Source organism: Durio zibethinus, chromosome 7 (genome assembly GCF_047325235.1).
Source record: "Durio zibethinus cultivar Kanyao isolate XHJ-2024 chromosome 7, ASM4732523v1, whole genome shotgun sequence".
In the NCBI taxonomy this organism is placed as follows: Eukaryota; Viridiplantae; Streptophyta; class Magnoliopsida; order Malvales; family Malvaceae; genus Durio; species Durio zibethinus.
Genome location: NC_143168.1, coordinates 18,219,525 through 18,231,036, shown reverse-complemented (window position 1 = coordinate 18,231,036; position 11,512 = coordinate 18,219,525). Strand labels below are relative to the sequence as shown.

Genomic DNA, 11,512 nt, shown 5'->3' with positions numbered 1-11,512 from the left:
ATGAAACATTGCAATGGGAGTTGATAATATGGTTTCTTCATGAAAATGTGATAGGCCCTTCATATCAAATTAAATATCACCATGATTATTGATAGGCAGGGAATAAGAAACCAATAACCCAAGTTGGGAAATATGAGATATTAACACAATTATGCAATTAGAAAATTTGAGCATAGGGGTTCAAATTTACTTTGGAAATACCTCAACAAATGAGACCTTCAAACGCTTATTATGTGAATAAAAAAACGTCAAATTAATATGGGTAGAGAAAAGTGCCATGGCCACCGCATAATAACAATTATCCCGATAACCGGAGAAACACATCACAGCACTTCTAGTGATGATGCTCCTGAACATAGCGCAGGCCACAATACTTGCATACAGCTGGCTTTTTCAAGTCAAGGCATATGAATTCAATTGGGTGTCCCAAAGCAGGATTATTGTCTAAAACACAATGATCAGGAAAACTTGTGAGCGTCAGCAAAAAAAAAAAAAAATCATGCAAACTATGTAGGTTATATCCTCTTATTTATCTATGCCAAACAAAATTTTGACAAATTAAATTTAAGAATTTAACTTTTGTGGATAACAAAATGGATTATTTCACTTTTATTTGAAAACTATCTTTCGGTAACACATCTTAGCCATTTGTTTATTTTTATGAAGTATGATTTTTGGTTAGTTATTGTGCTAGTACATAATTCATCTACTAATCAGATTATCACAAAGTGTAAAGGAAAATAAGGATCAGACACTAACCTCCTTCACAAGCTACAATCCTGCCTTCAACCTTGATGGGAGGGACTTCGTTGATCAACTCCATTGGAGATTTCTTGCTTGTATCCTGCACATTCAGAAAAGAAAAAGTGAACATTCAAAATTATTCACTCTATTTCATTTTCTTCATTTCATTGCCCTCTTGTATTTGAGGAAGTGAAGGCCAATCATTTAATTAACATTTCATGTACGATCAGGCATGTACTATGTTACATGGATGTGTCTTTACCCTAAAATACACCATTTTTCTTAGGCACTTTGAACTTTTATGGGTATGACAAATTAATGAAAATTATTTTCAGAAATACGAGGTAATCATATTGAGACACACCTAAGCTTACACCAAATCTATGGCTATGTAACAAGGAATTTATAAACACGGATCAAGAAACAAGCAGTATAATTAAAGCCATATAGCCATTAAATCACTAAGGCAAACAAACTGACTATGTGATGCATCATGCACCTATTCAAAACTAAAAATACTTTAACAATGTCAAAGACATAAAACTCAAACTCATATTATGTATATGGAAAAATCTATATTGACCAGACAATATTAAAAAACCTTTGAAAGGGATTCATGAGTATCACTGCTTCATCAAAATCTTCAAGGGGATAATGATTTTCATTATCCTGATGGAAAGAGGAAACAAAGAGGTCCCTGATATACAACTAATCAAGGTTATTAAAAACTTGTACGCCATCTCCAAAATTGAAGTACTAAATCGGTGGGAAACAAACATCACATATGTTTCCACAAAACATTGGCAAGCATTCTACTTTATCTATAAACACGTAATCGGTGCTTAAAAGCCACTTCATGTTGCTTCCATTGTTTTACACGCTGATAACTATAATAAGCAGCACGTCTTCGATAATTCAGAATACCAAACAGGATGTAAAACACTTGACAAAAAAACACAGGTCCTCAACTTGAAAATCTGAATTTCTTCGAGTAACTATTAAGGCAAAGATTAAAAGGGCTTCAACACACTCAATATACAGAGTTCAGCACCACAAGCAATCAAAATATAAGGCAACTGCAATCCATTAAAAACCCTCTACTCTAAAGACAATAATTTCCAAATTTTAGTAAATTAAAAAAGGATAAAAAAACCCAAAATTTTGTTTTTTCTTTTTGGCTAACTGAAATTAAGCCTTTTAGCGGCCAAAAAATAATAATAATCAACGAAATCAAAGTGACATACTAGCAAGTCAAGAGCCAGATAAATGAACTCAAATTCTACAAAAATGTGAAAAAACAAAATAAAAAATCAATCAAAGTTATTATATATTTTTTATAACCGTTTCAATTAAAACCCATAGAATGCGTAAAAGATTACCTCAATCTTCCACAGATTTCAGCAGAAAATTTTTAAAAAAAAGTGAAAATTTGGGATTAATTACCTGCATCCATTTGGCAGTGTGATTGCTGATTTGGCTGCTAACGAGGCTGAATTTACGAGTCGTAGATCCCAAATTTGTTGATCTGATTAGGGTTTTTAGAACACGCGAATACGGCATTTTTTTTTTCTGGTTTTTCTGGGTAATGGAATTGGTAGCTCGGGACAATCGAGATTCAAAGGAGCAAAATGGTTTTAGAAAGCCTTACACAAAGATTATTGGGCTCAGTCTTTGTGATGGATGCTGGCCCATTACAAACATCAAAACTAAAACAAACCCCTAATTATAAATATCCAAATAAAGAAGGATAAGCATTCCATTTTTTTTTTTTTCATGAAATTAAAGCTTGAATTTTTTTTAATTTTATTATAATTATACCAATTAAATTTAAAAATAAATTAATAAAATATAGTTATCAGAATTATTAAAATAACATTCTTTAAAATGTTTTTTACCATTCAGTTCATTCAAATAAATTTATTTGAATATCTTTTTTAAATCATATTATCAACCAATCAAGAGGATTTTAAATTTTCAGTCACTGAATGCTCTTAACTTAGCTTGTAACTTGTGTTTGAGAAAGTGTTCAATCCGTTAGCCTTTCTCCTTCGTTACTTCAATGATGGTTTGTCACAAAGGAACGATTAAGCAACGATCTTAACCTCAATTAGTCCACAATGACGCCAACTCCTTTTAGCTCACTTCTCCAAGCCGTATTTCACTTCTTTACTCAGTATCGAGCAACATTGTCCGCGAAAGAATTCATTCCTTTAGAGTCAGCACCACGACAAATGTCAAACTGCCAAGAATTCAGATTTGAATTTGATTACCCTCCCGGTGATATTTATAAAGATTTTTTTTTTTGTTGTTATGTTTGGTTTGTTAATTTTTTTTGTATATGATCAAAATCATACAAAAAATCATGTGGTGTTAAAATATTTCATAACCACACACAGGCAAATACGCAGATACAACAATTAGAGGGAATTTTGGGCAATGAACATCAACAGTCACGATTTTGTAAAGTCAAACAAATCTATTTGCCTACATGAAATAAGCATTATGAGCTAATTTCTGGGTAGAACCATGCAAACCAGAAAAAACTGATGCGGGGAAATGAAAACACAGAGAAGGACAATATAACCTAGTAAATAACAGCTTTCTTTCAAGGAAGAGAAAAGCTAGGTGTCAATTAGGAACGAAGAAAATTTCTTTAAAGTAATGCCATCAACTTTTATAAAAATTCTCTGTAACAGTGAATTAGGAACCAAATTTCCCTGCCTTGCACAGGTTATGTAACCTACTTCATAGCTACCTTAAATCCTAGAGGACAATGAACAATAACAAGAAAGAAGAAAAAGGGTAGAGATTATGTGAAAAAAAGAAAAAAAAAAAAAACTATAGATCCTAGTTATTGAGAATGTCTATTTTCAGGTTACAAGCTCGGCCTTTCCTCAGCTTTTTTAGCTCGTTTGCAGCTGACTCTGCTGGCCATTCTCTGCTCCAGTCTTTGTTTTCAATCTTGCAAATTACGCAGCGTTGCATCTGAAACAAATCAAAATCAGGAAAATATTAGCCAAATCGCAACAACTTTTTGTTATGCATCAAAACTGGTAATGTTCATTAATCAGATATACTTACCTTGGCCTTGATGCTGTCATCCAGTGCCTGATCAGTTGGAGCAATGCTAGGATTAACTCTGAACTCATGCATGACCCAAGAGCTTTTCTTATTTTTAATCCAATTTACTTCGTTGTTCCAGTAGAAAACAAATATTTTCTTGAATCCAACAATTCCAGAGCCACGATTAATTTTCCTCTCCTTACCACAAGCCTTCCAGTAACCATATCTTGAAGTTCTTCTTATTCGATCAGTTTTTGAGTATTTTTGCTGTGTTTGGGTGAAGTAGTATGCTGCATTCTTCTTCATTCCGTGCTTGAAATCACCTAAAAATTTCAAACAATTAGCTTTTTCTACCAATAAAAAACTTAAAGACAATATCGTAAATTAATAGTATACCATCTATACAACTGGTAGCCATTCAATATTTATGTAGCAGAAGGATTTAGAAAAGTCTGTTCTGATTCTGACTAAGACCTTCAGGCTTCGATTAGTTATCCAAAAACGAAAACACAAACTCGGTTTAACTCAGTTGATTCATGATTCTAAAGAAGTGGCATCCAACAAATTGGGTTCAAATCCAAGCTATGGCCTCTTATGTTAAAAAAAAGAAAAATCTGACAAGTGTCTGACACAGATACCTTGAGCCTAAAGTTTAGATGTATCAGAAGTATTCTTGACAAGCACGAAAAAGCTATGGATTTCCTTTGACTCAATTTCCAGTGAAAGGAAAACAAAGGAAAAGGAAGAACTTACTAGTTGGAAATTCATGAGGATCAAAGTCATAGAAATCAATGTCTTTGATAATATTAGTTGGAAGCTGAAATCCCATGATTTTGTTCATCAGATACTCCAAAATCAACTCATGGTCACCGGGAACAAATCTGTACCCAATTGGCAAAGGTAGGGCTTCTCCTTGCTCTTCCTCTTCACCATCAATAAAAGCCTCTGACACAAGAGCTGCTGCCATGTCTAGCAAATATTAGTGCTTGAGGTGGCTATAAGTTGTTGTTTGAAATCACAGGGATGGTTTCTGGATCTTGTCGTTTAATATTGCTCTATATATATAGCAAAAAATAACAGGGCAACTTAATATGAGAAATCTTAGGCCTACACGAAGTAGGATTCCTAGAGATTCCCTCGCGCCTGAAACAAATATTTAATTAGATGTTTTTTTTAATTGAGCACGGGCTTTGGCCCAATTCCTCAGATTCCCTTTCAGAGTTTGATCCTGTACTGGTTAGTATGACCGAAAGGGAAGAAAAAAAAGAAGAAGGGTATTTACGTAAAGTACGTTCTACCATTAACTTTTAATAATTTGATATCATAAAAATAGTTATTGCTGAAAAGTAAACAATAAGTTAAATAATGAGTGGTATTATTTATATCCCTATTATTAACACTCATTCCTCCCAAATCAAAATACTAATTTATTAATAAACTTAAACACCTCACACTCTCTTTATTCTTCTTCACCAAAGCTCTAAACCCTTTAGAAATTGAATCTCAAATCAAGTCCTAGTTACCCATTTGATGATAGATAATTTAGAATTATAAGTTAATCATTTTTTATATTTTTTCATCTAATTTTATATTTAATTTCAAAATGTTTAGAATTTTAAGTTTAATGGTAAGATTTTGGATAGCGATTTGAGCATTCTGAAAATGAATTTTTAAAAATTATTAAAAATTTTCTAAAAATAGATGTTCAAAAACTTCTTCAACATATCAAAAATTCATTTTTGAAATCTTTTTTCAGATATCCACTTTCGAAAACTTTTAAGAATTTTCAAAAATGTATTTATAATATTTCTTGATGGTATTCGGACATTTATTTTTGAAATCTTTCAAAAACTTTCAAAAATTGATTTTTGATACACAATAACCTTTGGTCACCAATAAAGACGAAATAAATTTTCAATATGCAAGAATTGACCTCATTATATCATCAACAGATTGACAAATTTGCCAATAGGGACTTCTAATCTTTTGGCTACCAGGCACTATCAGTTCAATAATATGTGTAACATTTTGCAATTATGATCAATGTGCATTTGAGAAAAATTGCTAAGTGTGAATAGGTGCTCGTGCAGATTGGTTGTTGCACCACGTATAATGGAACATAACCTCATACAATTGGTTGCTACACATGATGCAGTAGCCACTTGCACGAGCGCTTTTCACAATTAGTGATTCCTTTCAAATGCACATTTGTTAGAATTGATAATATGTTTCAAATGTTATTAACTGGATAGTGCTTGGTCGAAAAATTAAAGGTTTTTATTGCTGGATTTAAAACAACGCATATGTTTGGAAATCGCAACAAGAGACATCTGATATTTTTGTGACAGACATTGATCAAAAGATTGCAACAAAGAAACTGAAATAAAAAATTATTTTCGAAAATGTATTTTTGATAATTGCAATACTTTTTGGAAATAAATTTCTAATGGAGTTAAGAAGTTTTTGAAAATAAATTTTTAGTACATTGAAAAAGTTTCCAGAAATTCATTTTCGGTAACTTACTGAGAATGAGTGTAAAGGATAAAAAGGTAATTAACTAATAATATTTAAGTAATTTTCTTATTAGTTAATTCTTTAGGGTGTATTGGGAGTTTTTTGGGGTACAAATAGTCCATTTCTAAATAATTAATAAGAAAGAAATCGATTTTATGTTATTAACCCTATCCAGAACCACTAAGAAACAAAAGAATCTTAGTTCTTAAGCCAAATGGGAACTTTTATAGCAAATTTAAAATTTATGACCTTATTATAAGGTAATTAAATAATAACGATAATTAAATAATAACTGTTAGATATACAAGAATTAATATAAACCATTGATTAATTTTTTAATTGTAAAAATACTTAATTGCTTGTTAACCTGTTAACTTAATTTTAATTAATTAAATTAAATATTATTTATTAAATAAAATAAAAAGAATTTTAAAACTGCTAAGATTTTTCTTCTTTTGATTACCTTTTTTATGACATCTTTTATTTTTTTCCTTGAGCTTTTTCTTTCTTTAATGTTTTGTTTCTTTATCGATTTCTACTTTTTTTATCAGCTTTTCTTCTTTTTTTTTTTTATAGGTTTTTTGGAATTTCATCTATTATCCTAAATCCAAAAAATAATTCTAAACTAATAAATAAGTGTTAATATAAAAAGATGAAAATAATCGTAAAATTAATATAATTCAATATAAAATATGTTAGAAGTATTGTAACATAAAAATATGTGAATAGTCGTAAAAGTGATGTCATTTGATATAAAATGAGTTAGAATTATCGTAACACCATAACAAAGAGTTTTAATATTTCTAAATGTAATGAAAGGTAACAACAATCATAAAAAGTTATTATTGTAACATAAATAATTAAGTTGGTAATATAAAAAAATTATTATTAGAAATAAAAAATAATTTTAAATAAACCGATAAAAGTTAACATAAAACGGTAAGAATAATCATAAAATTAATATTATTTAACCTAAAATTATTAGAAGTATCATTATACCTTAGAAAAAAATTATAATAATTCTAAACATAATGAAAAGAAACAACAAACATAAAAAGATATTATTAAAATGTAATAAATTGGTAACGTAAAAAAATTAGTATTATAAATAAAAAATAATTCTAAACTAAAAAATAAATGTTAAAATAAAAAAGTGAGAATAATAATAAAATTGGTATCATTTGACGTAAAATATATTAGAAGTATTGTAATACTTTAAGAAAAAAATTATAATAATTCTAAATATAATAAAAAGTAAGAATAAACATAAGATTTTATTGTAACGTAAATAATTAAATTGACAACATAAAAAAATTATTATCATAAATAAAAATAATTCTAAATAAAAACATACACGTTAACGTAAAAAAATGAGAATAATTATAAAAATGAAATCATTTGACATAAAATATATTAGAAGTGTCTTAATATAAAAAGGTAAGAATAGTTATAAAATTAGTGTCACTTGACGTAAATTAGATTAGAAGTATCATAATACCCTAATAAAAAGTAATGATAATTCTAAATGTAATAAAAAGTAGAAACAAGCATAAAAAATACTATTGTAACATAAATAGTATTTTTGGCACATAAAGGAATAATTATTAGAAATAAATAATAATTCTAAATAAAAAATAAGTGTTAATATAAAAAAGGTGAGAGTAATAATAAAATTGGTATTATTTAGCGTTAAATAATTAGAAATGTTGTAACACTTTTTAAAAAATTACGATAATTCTAAACATAATAAAAGATAACAACAAGCATAAAAAGATATTATTATAACGTAAGTGATTAAAATGGCAATGTAAAAAAAATATTATTATAAATAAAAAATAATTTTTAAAAAATAAGAGTTAATGTAAAATGGTAAAAACAATAATAAAATTAGTATTATTTGATATAAAATGATTAGAAATATCATTACATCTTAACAAAATTTGTAATAATTTTAAACATAATAACAAATAAATAAACATAAAAAGATATTATTGAAACATAATAAATTTGTAACGTAAAAAAATTAGTATTATAAATAAAAAATAATTCTCCACTAAAAAATAAGTGTTAAAGTAACAATGTGAAAATAATAGTAAAATTGGTATAATTTGGCATAAAATATGTTTGAGTGTTGTAATACTTAAGAAAAAGTTATAATAATTTTGAATATAATAAAAGGTAAAAACAAATGTAAAAAATTTTATTGTAACATAAATAATTAAATTGACAACATAAAAAACTATTATTATAATTAAAAAATATTCTAAACCAAAAGAAAAGTGTTAACATCAAAAGTAAGAATAATCGTAAAATTGATATAATTTAATGTAAAATGTTTTAAAAATGTTGTAATGTAAAAATATAAAAATAACTGTAAAATTGATATCATTTGGTATGAAATAAGTTAAAAGTATCATAACGTCCAAAAAAAGTTGTGATAATTCTAAACGTAATAAAATGTCAAAACATATATAAAAAATATTATTGTAATGTAAATAAATAATTTGATGATGTAAAAGAATTATTATTATAAATACAAAATAATTCTAAACCAAAAAATAAATGTTTATGTAAAAGAAAAAATAATTATAAAATTGGTATCATTTCGCTTAAAATGGGTTAGAAGTGTCGTAACATCTTAAGAAAAAGTTGTAATAATTCTAAATGTAATAAAAAGTTAGAACAACCATAAAAAAAAACTATTGTAATGTCAATAATAAAATTAACAACGTAAAAGAATTATTATTATAAAAAAAATAATTTTGAACAAAAAAAGAGTGTTAACATTAAAAAGTGATAATAGTCGTAAAATTAGTATCATTTGACGTAAAATAAGTTAGAACTATCGTAACTTCATAAGAAAGAGTTATGATAATTCTAAACGTATGAAATGTAAGAACAAGCATAAAAAATTTTTTTTTTTTAACGTAAATAATTAAGTTAACAACATAAAAAAATTATTATTATAAATAAAAAATAATTCAATCAAAAAATAAGTATATGTAAAAAAAATGAGAATAATTATAAAATATATATCATTTGACATAAAAGTGTATTATAAGTGTTGTCACTCCTTAAAAAAAAGTCATGATAATTCGAACGTAAGAAAAGATAAGAATAGGTGTAAAAACATATTATTATAACGTAAATAATTAAATTGATAACATAAAAATTATTATTATAAATAAAAAGTAATTCTAAATAAAAAATAAGTGTTAATGTAAAAAATGAGAATAATCGTAAAATTGATATCATTTATCTAAAATAGACTAGAGCTATAGTAACATCTTAAGAAAAAGTTATAATAATTCTAAATAAAAAGGAAAGTAAAAACAAGCGTGACAAAAAATTAAAATAAAACAAATAATTAACTTGACAATGTAAAAGAATTGATATTTTTAAATTAAAAAATTATTTTATAAAAAATATTAACGTAAAAAGATGAGAATAATTATAAAATTCATATTATTAGACATAAAATATGTTTGAAATGTCTTATCCCAAAATTTTTTTTTAATAATTGTAAATGTAATGATAAAAAAAATATAAAATATATTATTAAATGTAATTAAATAATTTTATTTCGTAAAATGAATTGATATTTTAAAATTAAAAAATATATCATTTTTATTTGTTAAATTAATAAATCAAATAAAATTATATATACTTTTTTAATGTTTATCTGTTAATTTATTCTTTTTTCTTATATTTTAAAATTTTATATTATTTTTATATAATTTATCATGATATATCATAAAATATTATGATATTTCATAACCTGATTTTAAGATCGATATATTGTAGACAATAAATCCTCCAAAACGTTAAGCTCTTTTATCACTCACCTCACTGCTCACAGCTTCTTTCTTTCGCTCACTTTTTCTCTCTCTGTACACTTTTTCAAATATAAGGTAAGATAGGGTTTTGCATTCGTGTTTTAGCTAGAAATGGCTATGGCGGTGGTCCAACACAGGGAGAGCAGAAGTGGCAGTGGCATTAGCATCAACAAACATCTTGATGATGGCAAGTATGTTGGGTACACAGCTGAGCAAGTTGAGGCTTTGGAACGAGTCTATGCTGAGTGCCCCAAGCCAAGTTCTTTGCCTAGGCAACAGTTGATAAGGGAGTGCCCCATTCTTTTCAACATTGAACCTAAATAGATCAAAGTTTGGTTTCAAAATAGCAGGTAGGAAAACTTGATCTTGGTTTTTGTTCTTTATTGCTGGTGTTATAAACTATGGTAAAATTGGGTATTTTTTAGATAAGTAGTATTATTTTTTTTTTTTTGAGTTAGAAAATTTTAGTTATGAGGTTGTCATTGAGTTGTGCAGGTGTAGAGAGAAGCAAAGAAAAGAGACTTTAAGGTTGCAGACTGTGATAGAAATTTAACAGCAATGAACAAGGTGTTGATGGAGGAGAATGATCGGTTGCAAAATAGGTGTCTCAGCTGGTTTGCGAGCATGGATATACGAGGCAACAACTACATACTGTAAATGTATCTTCTTTTAGTCTCTCGTTCTTTGATCTTTACCAATTCATGCTAATGAACTGTATCAAAAGGCAGTGTGTGTGTGTGTGTGAGGGAGAGAGGTGATGCCAATTGAATTTGCTGAAAAGATTTGGACTACATAGATAAATTGGTGACTTGTGTTTTAGTGCGCCACTCAAATATTTTACCAGCTTATGGTTTATAGAAAGAGAGCAGCTCATAATCTTATTGAGAAGATAAGAGAGCAGTCAATCAATAGGGTAAGGGAGATTGTGCAGATGGAGAAGCTGAAGGATTCTACTTTTGATCCTGATGACATGATGGAGTGAACTAAGCTCATGACTCCACAAGAATATTTTGTCGGGAATGTAAATACTGCACTAAACAACAAGTACGGGTCTTCCATGGTGAGCCTTGAAGGTCTTGAAGGAGTCCAAAGATGTTGTGGCCAAGATCATGGACAGGTTGCTGGTTATGATGATTAGGTGCTTTGTATCTTAAGCTTTGATTTTCTTGTGTTTCTAATTTTGTGTTTAATGTATGATGAACTTATCTAGTGAACTTTATAATATTATTGTGTAGTATTGCTTTGAATTCATCAAAAAGTTTAGTTGTGAATGGGTTGTTACACAACTAAAAGCATCCTTTAGGAATTACCAGAGCATTACTGTAAGAGTTTGAAACCTGTTGGTTATCGGCTCT

The 11,512-nt window shown here is 27.8% G+C and overlaps 2 protein-coding genes across 2 annotated transcripts; both read right to left on the bottom strand.

The window, feature by feature from the left end:
* Window positions 1–103: 103 nt before the first annotated feature.
* LOC111276892 (NADH dehydrogenase [ubiquinone] iron-sulfur protein 6, mitochondrial-like) lies at window positions 104–2,374 on the bottom strand. Its single transcript, XM_022862840.2, has 3 exons — window positions 2,188–2,374; window positions 760–844; window positions 104–444 (listed from the first exon to the last, which is right to left on the bottom strand). The coding sequence occupies exons 1-3, from the start codon at window positions 2,302–2,304 to the stop codon at window positions 335–337; spliced, it is 312 nt and encodes a 103-aa protein (XP_022718575.2). The 5' UTR covers window positions 2,305–2,374; the 3' UTR covers window positions 104–334.
* Window positions 2,375–3,371: 997 nt separating this feature from the next.
* LOC111277824 (NAC transcription factor 29-like) lies at window positions 3,372–4,908 on the bottom strand. Its single transcript, XM_022864240.2, has 3 exons — window positions 4,561–4,908; window positions 3,826–4,130; window positions 3,372–3,729 (listed from the first exon to the last, which is right to left on the bottom strand). Exons 1-3 carry the CDS (start codon window positions 4,772–4,774, stop codon window positions 3,592–3,594), a joined length of 657 nt encoding a protein of 218 aa, XP_022719975.2. The 5' UTR covers window positions 4,775–4,908; the 3' UTR covers window positions 3,372–3,591.
* Between the last annotated feature and the right edge of the window lie 6,604 nt (window positions 4,909–11,512).